This window comes from Limulus polyphemus, unplaced genomic scaffold (assembly GCF_000517525.1).
Source record: "Limulus polyphemus unplaced genomic scaffold, Limulus_polyphemus-2.1.2 Scaffold1055, whole genome shotgun sequence".
Lineage (NCBI taxonomy): Eukaryota > Metazoa > Arthropoda > Merostomata > Xiphosura > Limulidae > Limulus > Limulus polyphemus.
The window spans coordinates 178,578-193,329 of NW_013666665.1; the positions used below are offsets into that span (position 1 = coordinate 178,578).

At 31.5% G+C, this 14,752-nt stretch overlaps 1 protein-coding gene across 2 annotated transcripts in view; it reads right to left on the reverse strand.

The window, feature by feature from the left end:
* The window catches only part of LOC106461897 (transcription factor E2F5-like), a 20,151-nt gene extending 8,118 nt beyond the window's left edge, over positions 1-12,033 (reverse strand). For both annotated transcript variants that reach the window (XR_002611101.1, XM_022388992.1), the window contains exons 1-7: positions 11,830-12,033; positions 9,406-9,515; positions 9,046-9,316; positions 8,491-8,601; positions 5,350-5,535; positions 4,575-4,734; positions 849-932 (exon numbers count right to left, since the gene is read on the reverse strand). Coding sequence is in view for 1 of the 2 variants with exons in the window: in XM_022388992.1 (XP_022244700.1) it covers positions 849-932; positions 4,575-4,734; positions 5,350-5,535; positions 8,491-8,601; positions 9,046-9,316; positions 9,406-9,515; positions 11,830-11,940 (1,033 nt within the window). In the remaining variant the exon portion in view is untranslated. The remainder of the gene's footprint in view (positions 1-848; positions 933-4,574; positions 4,735-5,349; positions 5,536-8,490; positions 8,602-9,045; positions 9,317-9,405; positions 9,516-11,829) is intronic.
* Between the last annotated feature and the right edge of the window lie 2,719 nt (positions 12,034-14,752).

The window sequence follows — 14,752 nt, forward strand, 5'->3', positions numbered from 1 at the left end:
CTCTTTCAATTCCCCCAGCCATATGTTATATCTTTCAAGTTCACCAGCTATATATTATATCTTTCAAGTTCACCAGCCATATGTTATATCTTTCAAGTTCACCAGCTATATGTTATATCTTTCAAGTTCACCAGCCATATGTTATATCTTTCAAGTTCACCAACCATATGTTATATCTTTCAAGTTCACCAGCTATATGTTATATCTTTAAAGTTCACCAGCCATATGTTATATCTTTCAAGTTCACCAACCATATGTTATATCTTTCAAGTTCACCAGCCATATGTTATATCTTTCAAGTTCACCAGCTATACGTTATATCTTTCAAGTTCACCAGCCATATGTTAAGTATAGATAGTCTGGTAAATAATCAAATATTTCCAAGTTCACTGACAACAAGCAAAGCACCAACGGCTCAATATATATACTACAAAAATAAATTGAACAGTAATACTTTTTACACATTACCAACTCTTTTAACATGTGCACTAGTCATCAACCAAACACAATGTTGCAGTATTAGTACACTTGTTTATGGAAAAAAATCCATCAAAACGTTCACTAATTATTCTTTGATAACTTACTAACATTTTGTAAGTACAAGCAGGTACATTTTTAAAACTAAAAAGCCACTTTAAATCTTATCTAAAAAGTTATTATGAATTTACTATGGATAGAAATCTGAAGTCAAAATTAACTAGAAACCAACCTTTTAACTACAGATATTGTAGTACACTATGAATTGTGAGTGATTCTTAAGCTATAGGACACAAACTGAAACACTTTAATCCATCAGTTTTTTTTTTTAAAGAATGAATACTTTATATATAAAAAATGAAAACCAAAACTAACTTTAGTAGGATCTAAGAATTCATCTGAAAGTTCTTTTGTCTCTTTTTCCACACTTCCAGTGGCTCCATCTGCAGTGATTTCTATCAGAAGAATCAATATATATATATATATTAACACAAATTAAAGTTTTTAAATTTAAACTACAGACAAGAAATCACAAATTTACATGTTAAATTTTTGAGACAATGAAAGTAAAAAATTCCATAGATCTGTCAAAGCAATCAATAAAATTAAACAAATAATTTTTTGCTTGATTATTCATGATTCTGTACTTTTACAAAATGGAAAAACTTTGTTTGTTTAATTTCCCCCAAATCCATTCAAGAGCTATCTGCACTAGTGTCCCTAATATTAAAGTGACAGCAGCTGGTTAACTCCATCCATCACCAACTCTTGGACTACTCTTGTACTGACAAGAGTGGTATTAAACCTGTGATCCACAGATCACGAGTCAAGTGCCCTAACCACTGGACCTCTAGAAAAATAAAGTACAGTTACATTTAAGTACATACACTAATGATAGCAAGTAAATACACAATACTGCGTAGAGTAACATAAAATAAAGTTTACATCCACTTTTGTTGGAACAAGAAGTTTATGTGGAAACAATTTTCAACACTTTCATGTGTCCTCTTCAGTCTAACTTTTATTTGTGAGAGAAACACATACAGTTTATTTTATAACGGTTATTCCAGGTCCCTTGAGTGCATACGACATCACTATGGTGTTCAGTTTATAATGACCTTCTGAAATGTTGAAGTTTGGCAATGTTTGAACTAACAAACTTTCTACAATTCTTCTTTTGACATAATTTCCAACACTGTTAAACTTCAACACTTCAGAAGGTCACTATAAACTGAACACCTTAGTGATGTCATATGCCCTCAAGAGGCTTAAAATGACCATTAAAAAATATGTATGTGTTTCTCTCACAAATAAAAGTTGGACTGAAGAGGATACATGAAAGTGTTGAAACTTCTTGTTCCAACAATAGTGGATGTATTTTACATACACTTATATTTAAATACCAAACAATAACAAACAAAAAAGAAACACTCGCACATCTCCGATAAAAATTAACAATTAAAAATCTATTAAGAAACATTTAACTAAACACAGAATTGAAAAACCTAATATATAAAAAAAAGCAACCCAACAAATACAAGACAGTATTGTACAGAACAGTACAGGAAATGAGCGACAGCAACAAATACGTAAAAACAAAATCAGGTTAGGTAAACATACCAAACGTTTTATTTGAAAGATTATCCTAAAGAGTTCTTTAAACAAATCATTGTAATACAGGGTAAACATAATAATTCATATACAATTCAGAGTCCTATTATTTAATATTTTGCTCTTTATGACAGATAAGATTCACTGAGATAACAGTAGATAAATACCAAACTAGAAATTCAGGAAATTTTAACACATGAAGCTTCTTAAGGTACAATAATAGATTTAAAAAAAATTCTAGAATTGGCACATGTTTTTCTAAAAGCAATTCAAGCCTAAATAATGTAATAAAATATCACATTCAACAAATCTTATTTATTTTTAGAATCCTCTTAAAAAGTTATATTATGATTTTAAATCAGAACTGTACAAAAAACACTTGGTTAGATTGGAAAATTCAAAATACAAAGACTCGGTTTAAACACTGATCTAAAAAAAGAGTGATTCAAATTTACAGTATATAAAAGAAGGCTTTCTTAATATGCTAGTACTGCAATTGTCTTGCTTAACACACACTGCGAGTTAAATAAGCTTAAAGTACATAAAGCTGTAAAACCTTCTGTACTGTTGCATAATCCTTCTACTTTATCAGAATGTATGTTGCAGGCTGTATAAATCAGAAACAGAAACAAACCTTTACTGAGAACAAATGTGAAGATTATATCACAACAGAGATGCAACATGCTTTTATCACATAAAATATCTCTGTGTTGCTTCAAAGTGCATTCATCACATAAAATATCAATACAGAGCTTCAAAGTGTATTCATCACATAAAATATCAACACAGAGCTTTAAAGTGCATTCATCACATAAAATATCAACACAGAGCTTCAAAGTGCATTCATCACATAAAATATCAATACAGAGCTTCAAAGTGCATTCATCACATAAAATATCAATACAGAGCTTCAAAGTGCATTCATCACATACAGTACACAAAATTATGTACTACAGTTACTTAAAGTCTATCAGTGATCAGTCAGGAAATTAAAGTTATAAAAATAATATGCATTAGCCCTTTCCAACCCAGACATTCCAGATACTACCCGGAAAAAATGTGCAACATCAAACTCTGAAATACTATTTGTGATGTAGCTTCAGAAATTTATTTCAAAATATAATCATAACTGAAGAGATAAGATTTAAACTTTTCTTTCGATGCAAGTTTTATTAGCATTTTTGGATGAAATAATTAAATAATAATAATACAAATCGAACCTGTAGTCCTAATTGTCGGTTTTCGGCCTTTTGTTGAAATTTTTATTCAGATGGTGGAAAACATTAAATTTTTCAACAGCACAGAGAACACTTGTCAATAGATGAAACAAAACTTAAAATGCATAGATTTTCAACAATTTAAAAGCTTATTTTTCATTAAAATGTTTAAAAACAGTGAATTTTTGAAGTTGTTTTAGAGTAAAGCCATATTGGGTTATCTACTGTGAGGATTCAAATACTAATTTTTAGCATTGTAAGTCTATAAACTTACTCCTGTCCCACCAGGGGACTTGAAATTGATGACTTCAACAACTGTAAAATTCAATTATGCCAATGTTTTCCATTATTACTTTCTAAAGTTATTCAAACTGTAAATATATCATCTGAAACCTGGGATTATTTCTTTTCGGACAACAATAGAACCTCCTTCCTTCTTTACGCACGTACACAAGAACTCAAAAACTGTTATATTGTCCCAAGTCAATTAGACATTTGTGTATGTGGTACGAGACTTTTTGTTTCCATTTAGTTATGTCACATGAAGGTAATAAATTAACTTAAGAGTTTCTGTGCTTGTTTATTTATCTTACTGAAGTAATTATCTTGGCAGTAAAGCGAATACTAGGAACGTAATTTGCTATTGGTTAAAGGTAAGTGACGTTACAATCTTTTTGAACACAAATTAAATTTGTTATTAAATCTCAGCCCAAGAAAACAAGTGAGATTTATATAAGTCTATCTATTTATATTAGTTTTAACATGTTATACGTTTTTTTTTATTTCATCATTTCTTTCAGCATTACAGTGTGTTCATCACTACACCTATTTATAGTATTAGCAGAAATGCCACCCTATGGAGGGCTGTTTGTGATAGTAATTACTAACCGTAGTATTCATACCTCATTGAAAAACATTTAGAAAAAGTGAACATGATGGTGCCATATTGTATTTATTATTTCGGCCACATACATAGATAGATACATGCTACGTCCATTAGAGTAAGATAAGTATCAATACTGACTATCATTTCAGCTGTTTTGCAATGCAGAGGTAATGGTGAAGTAAACGGCTATATTGTGTAGCAGTTTTGATTGTAACATAAGTTGACCAAAAGAATCAAATGTATGTTTCAAATGGTGTCACTCACAGATACCACATATTTGAAATGTTTGTGTTTTAGAAACATAAACCTGGAAAGATACCAAACACTGGCAGTTAAAGGTTTAAACTGATTCTAGACATAACTAAATGGAACTAAGCACTTGCCTATTTTAGCACTGGCTTCAACAGGCGTTTGAGAAGTTTCTAGCTTCCCCGTTTTCCTACTGGAAGTTCCAGTTTGCCGTTGGTTTGATTTCCTTTGTGACTGTCTTGTAGACATACGTGTGACTGGTGGGCAAGAGCTAGCTTGAACTTCCATCAATTCCTGTTAGTTACACAAATGGTGATGTTCTTAGTCAATTAGCCTTTCCTCCAAACTTTCGCAGTTAGAAATCTAATTTTTTAAAATCTCAAAAATTATAACACATGTCCAACTTTCATTATTGTCTACCTTGCCAACTAGATAGAAAGAGCTTCACATATTTCCAGTTATTCACTAAATTCACTGGATGGTTGTAATTTTTCTTTTAGGATTTCATAGAGCTTCCAAAGCATAAATTACCAAATATAACAGCTATTAAAGTCTAAAGCTAATAAATATCAAAATTATAATTATTTTACAATTAATTAATACAAGATCAAGGTTCTTTTATAAACAAAACACTACTGAACATAATAAATGAACACATGGCCAGCATCCTGATATACAAATGATACTTTTTAGTCGAGACCTTTTTCTGAAACAGCGAGTTAACTAACCAGACTTTATATATACATTTCTACTACAAGGTTTTGTTGTTAGCTGTACTTTAAAACGGTTGTAAGAACAAGATATAATATCAAACAAATTGTGCCAGAGTAAGAACATATTAGCCAAAACACTTTTACTAATACTTAACCTAGTTCAGAAATAAAAAACAAAGTATCAAATTATCTCTACCTCTATCAGTTCTGTTGTAGATTTTGGGGATGACACTTGTTGCTGTTGTAACTGTCGGGCAGAAGCACGAGTATTTGAAGATGGTGTCATCTGTTCTTCCAATGATGAAGCAGCAGTCAGAGAACCATTGTCTTCTGTATTTAAAGTTGACGACATATCATTTGGATCTTCACAAGGAGGGGGGACCTGTTTTCCACATATTCTAATATCATTACTGTTAAGAAACAGTTCAGTGCAATTAACCCTACGAGCACGAGTGGGTCAAAGTGCATATGTCATAACCTTTTTAGTTACATTCAAAACTTAATTAAATAACTTTATTATCAATATATGTCAACACATTTGGAATAAAAATATAAGTTTATAATTAAAATTTTAATATTATACAAGTTTCAATTTGTTAATTTCAGAAAGAAGTATTTATACAAGTTCTCAATCTTTTCTTCTCTATTTTACATGCATATTTTGAACTTTGTTTCTATCCCTATATGTTATTTTGAGAGTGCCACCAATTACACACTTATATGATAGCTATTAATAAGCCATAATGTAAATTCACAGCCTTCAAGATTATTGCCTTACTGAGACATAAACAAGAAAGTCAAACCTACATGCCAAGCCCCTCCTATCTCACCCTGTCTTTCAAAAAATGTCAATAATTCTCTCTGACAGTTATTATTGGATTATTTATAAGATTTGTTTAGGTGCCAGGTTAGGAACTATTTAGCCTTAGTTTTATTGCTTACCTTTGTGGGACAAGCTTGACTAACTAATGGAATTTATTAACCTATTTATAACTTAACTAGGAAGCTACTTTAATTACAGTAGTTTTAAATTTGTTCTAGTTTGTAGACACGATAATGTGTTGTGTTCTAAATTGCATATTTGAAATAAAAATTAATAATATTTTGGACCACCACCATCATTACAAAAAATTAGGCTTATGGTGTTTCGTCTTCTGACAGCAAATGGCTTGAGCTTCACTCTTAAGTACTAAATTTGTTTTTATGTACATTTGTTATTTATTGATTATAAAAGTAATTAATTTGTATAAATTAGAAACTTATGAGGCTAGATAAAAAACTTGTATGAAAAATTTCTTGTGATACTCAATATCCTAGCAGGTGCACAATGCACGTTGGGATTGTAATTCAATTATGGGCTGCTTGTAACTCGATTGTCGGTTTACACAACACCGTTCAGCTATGATAAATGTATTTCAGCATCCTCTTACAGGGTCTAAGTGCAGTTGTAAAGCAACAAAACCAGATTTGTAAAGTCAGCTCTGTCTATAAGAATAAATAGAAATAAAAAAAGAGTAACTTAAATTAATTTATATTTTTCAACTTTTCATTTTCCTCTACATTGATGATTTTGCCACAGTTAGTGTTAGGGTAGAGAATATAACAGTTAGTGTTAGGATAGAGAATATAACAGTTAGTGTTAGGGTAGAGAATATAACAGTTAGTGTTAGGGTAGAGAATATTGCAGTTAGTGTTAGGGTAGAGAATATAACAGTTAGTGTTAGGATAGAGAATACTGCAGTTAGTGTTAGGGTAGAGAATATTGCAGTTAGTGTTAGGGTAGAGAATATAACAGTTAGTGTTAGGGTAGAGAATATAACAGTTAGTGTTAGGGTAGAGAATATTGCAGTTAGTGTTAGGGTAGAGAATATAACAGTTAGTGTTAGGATAGAGAATACTGCAGTTAGTGTTAGAGTAGAGAATACTGCAGTTAGTGTTAGGGTAGAGAATATAACAGTTAGTGTTAGGGTAGAGAATATAACAGTTAGTGTTAGGGTAGAGAATATTGCAGTTAGTGTTAGGGTAGAGAATATTGCAGTTAGTGTTAGGGTAGAGAATATTGCAGTTAGTATTAGGGTAGAGAATATTGCAGTTAGTGTTAGGGTAGAGAATATAACAGTTAGTGTTAGGGCAGAGAATATAACAGATAAAATAAAATTTTTTACTGAAAAAAACTTTTGATATTCAATTAGGATATTTTAGAGGTTATGCACAGAAGTGTTTATATTCTTAGCATGAAAATAACCTTTCACTCAGACTGGCCAAGTAAAGACATTTTGAATTCATAGTCAAATCTTTAAAGTATTTACTAAAAACTTTGATTTTTTGTATAAAAGCTATGTAATGCTTACTAAAATCTAAATTTCGTGAAGATACACAATCAGAGTTAAAGTATGTATAATTTTATGGTTATAATCATAATTCATGGTCAAATCTTTAAAGTATTTACTAAAAACTTTGATTTTTTGTATAAAAGCTATGTAATGCTTACTAAAATCTAAATTTCGTGAAGATACACAATCAGAGTTAAAGTATGCATAATTTTATGGTTATAACGTTGGTCAAAGTGACCAAACCTGCACTCATACATTTAATGTGCACAATTTAGAAAATGAGTTGCTTCATAGAACAAAACAGTATACTAGTACAGAGAATTCTTATTCTGAATTGAAGGATTATATACAATTAATTCTATGTGTATGGGTGGGGATCAAACTGTGTATGCCATGACCTTTTACAGAGTGCCATTCAACAAGGTATTACGAATGATCAACTTTCCATTTTACCCCGCATTGCTAATTTAGTTTGTGATAGGTGAAAGTAAGTACAAGATACAATATACAGGGACACTAGAAAAACAACTGTATGTATGCATACTGGTGGTTCTAGAAGTTATGCAATATGTAAACTATGTGATGGACAAAAGTGTTTTTACTCTTCACATAAACATAACTCTGTACTCCGATTTGTTGAAGTCTGAGTCGGACCGACAGCAAATCACAGACATATTTTGAGTACAAATATGTTTGTAAGATATCCAACCATTTTTTTTATACGATAGACTTATATGTTTCACTAAAAGCTTGAAACACTTCATGTAGATATGTTTAGTAAATTCAAAATTATAATCAACCCTTCTCCAGTATGGGGGCTGGTCCATGGTGCTGACCCCGAGCACATTCAGTTAAATTATATGGCATAAGCACTAGCATTAAAATATTTTTTATATAGTAATAAGCAGAGATATTATTTCAATTAATGGCAAAATAACTGTTATGTCAGCTCTACAATTTTTAAACTCTTTAAACTTAAAGAATATACTCAAACCTAATCCTACCTGAACTACAACAGGACTGGATGAATCACTTTCTTTATTTACCAGTAGGACATTAATAGGTCCAGAATTTGACTTCAGATGAGTCTGATATTTCTTCTTCTGTGATCCATACTATGGAAGAAACATTGGAAGCTCATTTCAGTTCAGGCTCGGTATCTACTACTCAAGTGGGAAAATATTTCAATTTTATCTTTTCAAATTTGCTTTCAGAGAAAAATATATTGTTTTTACACTATAGATTCAGTAAATAAGTTAAATATAAAAACAATTTGTTATATGTCAATGGCACAGTTCACTAGAGAAGAAAGCTTCGTCAACTATGAAACATCTAACGCACTTTTCAAACGAATCAAGTTACTCATGAAATTGGCCATATCAACAACCTTTTGGTACATACAGTTAAAAAAAGCAATATTGTTCATCAATAACAATGTTTGATTTATTTATAAGATTTCAAATATGCTTTTAGGCAAAACACTCGTGGTCTTCAAAACTATATCTTAAGTTTAAATACAATCATATGTGAACCCCATATTTTGGTTCTTGGTAGCTGACCTCCTCTAGTAGAGGCACTTCCAACTGAGTTCCCGAAGGGGCTTGTATTGCTAGTAGAGTATCACCTTCGAAACAACGACAGATGTCATCATGACTGACGTAGGCTAGCTGGAAATTTGTTTGGTCTTCTGTGATATTTCGAATACTCTGCTGTGCCCAACAGTGGTGGAGGTCGAGTTCTTCTTCTGTCTGTTCAAGCAGGCGAAGTTCCTCTTTTAAAGCCACTAGACGTTCAGAGATTTCCCTAGTGTTACATCCAGGTCCTGCCCCCCTGTTTAAAAAAGTATAGTAATGAAATATTTGAGACCAACAATCTTTTAATCCTGCTCTGAAATATCACATTTTTCTGCTAGTACTTACTTCCACTGAATACTGTTCTTCGACTTCTTTTCGATTAATCCAATCCCTTCCAGTACATTGGTTATATCATAAATCCTTCTTTTTTGTCGCACAGCAAGCGTGTCTGCTGCCTACAAAACCATATTAAAAGTAAGCAAATACACGAAACAAGCACAAGAAAATAAATAAAATCTTTCTCATTTTGTAGAGACAATTAATTACATCAGTTTAAAAGATTAAGACATGAGGACAAGCAAGTGAATATTATTATACATTGTTAAGCCTAAAATGTAAGCTGTCACTTATACTTGGAAAAGTTTGATTAAAAAAACAAAGGTATATCACTGTTAATAGCCAATTTACAAATACATTGTCAGGTTTATTAACTCCAAGTGTAATTTAACATGCTTTGTAAGAGTGGTTTAAACCTTAACTGTAGTGCAAGTTAAACTACGAAGAATAATCTCCAAATGTAGATCCTTCTTATAGCTTGCCTGAGTAATGCTTGCAAAACTCACATAATATATTGAAAAGTGAAATTATAGCATTACTTTATCAACAATGTATATCAGATAAACTATTAACCTAATAGTTTAACACTGGAAAGAAATTTCCATATATGGATTCAATTCTTGTTTTATGTTAAAATCAAATAAAGTTTTTGAAATTTAAGCAATAAATAGAACATATAATGTAAAATACATACAGACTTGAGAGAAAAGTGAATTGTTTGTGGTTAAAAAGATGAAAGGAAAAGTAATTACAAGTAAAAGGAAGCTATAACAGATAAACAATAAAAATATATTGGTATTCATGCATTGAGAACCTTTTATGTCAACTTAAATATATGCATAAACTAAAATGTAAAACAATCTAAAAAAATGGAACTCAAACTAGCCCTTGTGAACATTCAAAGTATTATATACATACTTAAGACAACAATATTATGTCATAGTTTTGTTGTTAAGTAACACAGACAAATGGAGCATTATCAAAAGACAACTGACTTTCACATGTAGTAATGTATAAATGTGCAATAAGGAAATGATAAAAAGTAAAAGATGAACAATGAGATATAGATTGCCACACTACTTCTAAATTTAAGTTGGTACTTTTGTCAACATCCTTTTCTGTTAAAAAGTATATGACTGGTATTATTTTAAGTAGGGACTCTATAATTAACAAAGTCAAAAATTCGTATGCAATTTGGTGCATAAATGGTTTAGAATAATGTGCTTAAAAGTCCAATAAGAATCCTAACATGAATAGATTTAGAGTGGTTTAAACTTAAGTTTTAAATTTCATTTTTCTCTGCCCATATTATAGTTTATTTTAAAATGGTAAAAACAGTATTATGAAATTAATTATAGTTTGGTGAAATAACCAATGTACACCATGAGAAGACATGTCACTCCTAACAGTAACTGATTAGAGGAAACAGTGTGATGCAGAGCATAAGTACATTAGACTCTGAGGTAGTCATTCAAATCTTAGTTAAAAGAGGGTTATGGTGAAGGACCCAACTTTCCATGCAAATAAGTATAAAGCCTCAACTATTCGTGTTATTGTTAATTTTTGACTTGTAATATATCAATAAAAAGTAAGTTTCAAAAATGAATAAATGGCACTAAAAGTTTAAAAACTAAGTTTGACAATAAAAAGGATACTGATACTTTAGATAAACAACATTGTTTATTTATAACAAAAAGGGATGAAGATAAACATTTTGGAAACTGTAAAATTCCAAAATGTTTATCTGCATCCCTTTCTGTTATAAATAAACAATTTTGTTCATCTTAGGTACTATTATCCTTTTTATTGTCAAACTTCGTTTTTCTTCGAACACATTGATTGCTAAGTTGTAAGTAAGTTATTCATAAAGATTATACACATTTACTAGTAGCATTCAAAATAGTCATAAAACAATCATGCTGTTTTTGAAATTCAAGCACATATTTGTCTCCAAACAACCTCAGCAACATGCTCTGGCAAGGCTCATTACATCTTTCACAATTATAACTTTTATATTCTCTGCAACGAAGCTAATGTTTTATTATTATTATTACTACTACTACTAGTGGTAGTAGTACTAGTACTCAGCAGTAGTAGTAGAGTCATGTCATATCACTGCGACATCTTCATTTATAAAAATTATACAAACGTCGCATGGAAGTACTTTAAGTAACATGATGGTTGTACTTCTTTTGCCATTTTTGATTGCATTGTATATTGCCTATCTTAGTATCTAACTTCTAAGCTACCTACACAGCTAAAAGTAAAACAAATTAAACTTTACATGGGAAGCTGGGCCTTTTTCTTCACCATAACCCATTATTTATCTATCAGTATCACTGTATCATTATCAAATTTCAACACCTTTATATACGTGTAAAATTCATAATAATCTTCCACCTATACTTTTTTGAAATAGTAACATTCACATACCATTTTCAAATCTAGAACACCATCTTTAGCTTCTTGTAGTAGAGACACAAATTTTGTTGTTAATAGCCCTAAACTTTTCTCATGCCTACTAGGTGTGCCTATGTCCGCCATTTTAATTTCTCTTTGCCATGGCCGTTAACTTCTCGTTAAATCTCGCTTTTTCATGCGATCTGTTAAAAATATACGATGTAAAAAAATTTTAACTCATTTATGAAAAGTTTAAATTATCTACTACACAAAATAAATTTCATTCTACAATAATTCGTATTTTAAACTTTCTCTATAAACATTAATTTTTCCACAACAGACAATATTAAAATATATGGTCTAGGAGAAAAAATAGAGCACAAATAACATAACTTGCAGTCTCTCGCATGGTCAGCATTCACTGATTCAGTTTGCGGACTTACAAAGCTAAAATCCAGGATTCGATCCCCACAGTAGACAGAGAGCAGATTGCTCAATATAACTTTGCGCTGAAAGAAACACAACTTGTATTGGATGAAAGGTCTCGTCAACACTGAATATAGCATATATATTATAGTTGATATATTATTATGAAGTTAAAGTAAATAAATAATATTAATAAAAATAATTTAATGTTAAATAAATAATTTAATGTTAATTAAATACCAAACTTAATTCTGAATTGTACTGACTTAAATATAATTGATAAAAAATTACAGTTCATCAGCTTTGTTTTGTTCACACCAAAACAGTTGTCGTAGCTCAGTGGGCGAGATGAGCCCTGTTACTGAACGAAACTCTCGTCAGCACAATTGTAGCAGATATAGCGATGTTAATTAACATACTATTGTATTATTCTTTATTTTCATTCATAAAGTTTAATAATTCTCATGTGTTTCGAACCTCTAATAAATCTAATAAAAATTATCATATGGACCAAAATTTAGCAATAATATGGTCATGAAATGTGTCAGATTAATGAAATCATAATGTTTCGTTATCAATTATATGTCTAACACTTTACAGAATATAAATTATCATTTTCTTTTATTGGCTTAGCTAGATTGGTGGGAGCTGATGTAACATGCAAATTTGTAAGTGTAATTAGCGAAACTATTCTGTAACATAAACTGAATTTGTCATTATTGAGACAAATCTTTTGAAAATTTACAAGTTTGCGTTGAACTGAAGCTTCAGTTAAGCACGATTCCATGAGCTCCTTAGGTCAATATCAGATCGCGAGAATCCCAAAAATGAGTAGAGAGTCAAGTGGTAATTCTGCTAATTGTAACCGTCTTTTGAGAGTTTCTCCTGATGGGTCAGCGATAAGTTTACGGACTTACAACGCTAAAATCAGGGGGTTCGATTTTCCACGGTTGACACAGCAGATAGCTCAATGTGTCTATCTTTGAAACAAACAACAACGTTTGAGAGTGCCACCTATTGTGCAATTACTGAAATTAGTATATGTTACTCTTGTAAACCTATGAACCTGTATCAATATATTTCTTTAACTACTGTCAGATAGTGTCTGATTGCCAGTTTGTTTATAGTACAAAGTAGAGATTTGGTTTTAATGGACTGCTTCATACTCTGTGACAGAGTAAGTGTGGACATAATTTCATCATGGTTGTGATGGAATACGTATTTTACCAAATGTACAGAAGCATATACTTTTCCTCACCGGGAACCAGAAGCTCTAGTAAGGAAATTTATCAACGAATTCGTTTCAGGATTTGGAGTTCCTATGGAGCTTCACTCAGATCAGGGCCGAAACCTTGAATCAACGTTGTTTGTGAAACTATGTCAGATCCTTGGAATAAAAAAGACCAGAACCAAGAAGAATATATTTATATTACAGGTAGAGTTTCGGCTTTAATGGACTCTGGTGACTGTTTCTAAAGCAAAACGACGTTTCGGCTTCCATCCTGGGGGCTTCTTCAGGCCCAAAGAAGGTCTCAATATAAAAAATGAAACGTTGCCTCATTCTATAAAAATATGCCAGAAAAGTCCATTAAACACAAAACACTATTATATGTACACTGCCTAAAATACATTTGCAGTAACATGATTTAGACCAGTAGTTCTCAACGTGGGCCACGCCATGTTTCTAAGATGCCACACGTGAATGACGGAAAATTAGGGGATCACAGTAACTTCTGAATGGGCCACCGAACTTCACTGTCCGAATAAAATATTTAATATTGAATCAAAGGTTCCCTTCTCCCCGTATCCTCCACAGCTCAAAAGTCAAGTTACCAGACGCGACTAGTACTTGAGTAACAATCACAATGTTTGTCTGGTATCTGTGAATGTTTTCGACTGATTCTCAAGAGCAGCAGAGTGATATAACAGCCCAAGCTAGATTCAAACGTGATAAATATTATTTCTGGATAAATAGTGAAATAGCTAATAAGTTTCCACAGCTCTTGGAGAAGGCAAAGTTGTATTTTATCGCTTTTCCCACATCTTACCTGGTTGAATCTGGTTTTAGTCGGGTGACTTATTTGCTATCAAAAAACATAACCACCTTGATGTTGTGAAGAGGGGTGATCTTCGATTATCACTGACCACACTGCAACCGGACATTCAAAAACTTTCAAGTGTTCATCAGGCCCAAGGATCACATTGAATAAAATGTCAATGATAAACACAATATTTTTTACTTGTACAAGTAAACAGTATTGTTGCGTATCTGGTTGTTTGTTGATTTCCCGTAGAAATTCTTTCCGAGAAACTTCAGCGATACAAGTCCTTTCTTAATTAAAACTAGTTTATTATTTCTCGATACTACTTTGCAATACACAGAATTTCCACAGTCAATACGTTTGCAATCTAGATAACAAAACACACACTTTATATTACCGTCACTACCGCTCGCTTGACTCAATTATCTGTCTCAAAATCTATCTATCTGCAATTTTTATCTCCGCTTTATTTGCCGGGCTTATATACT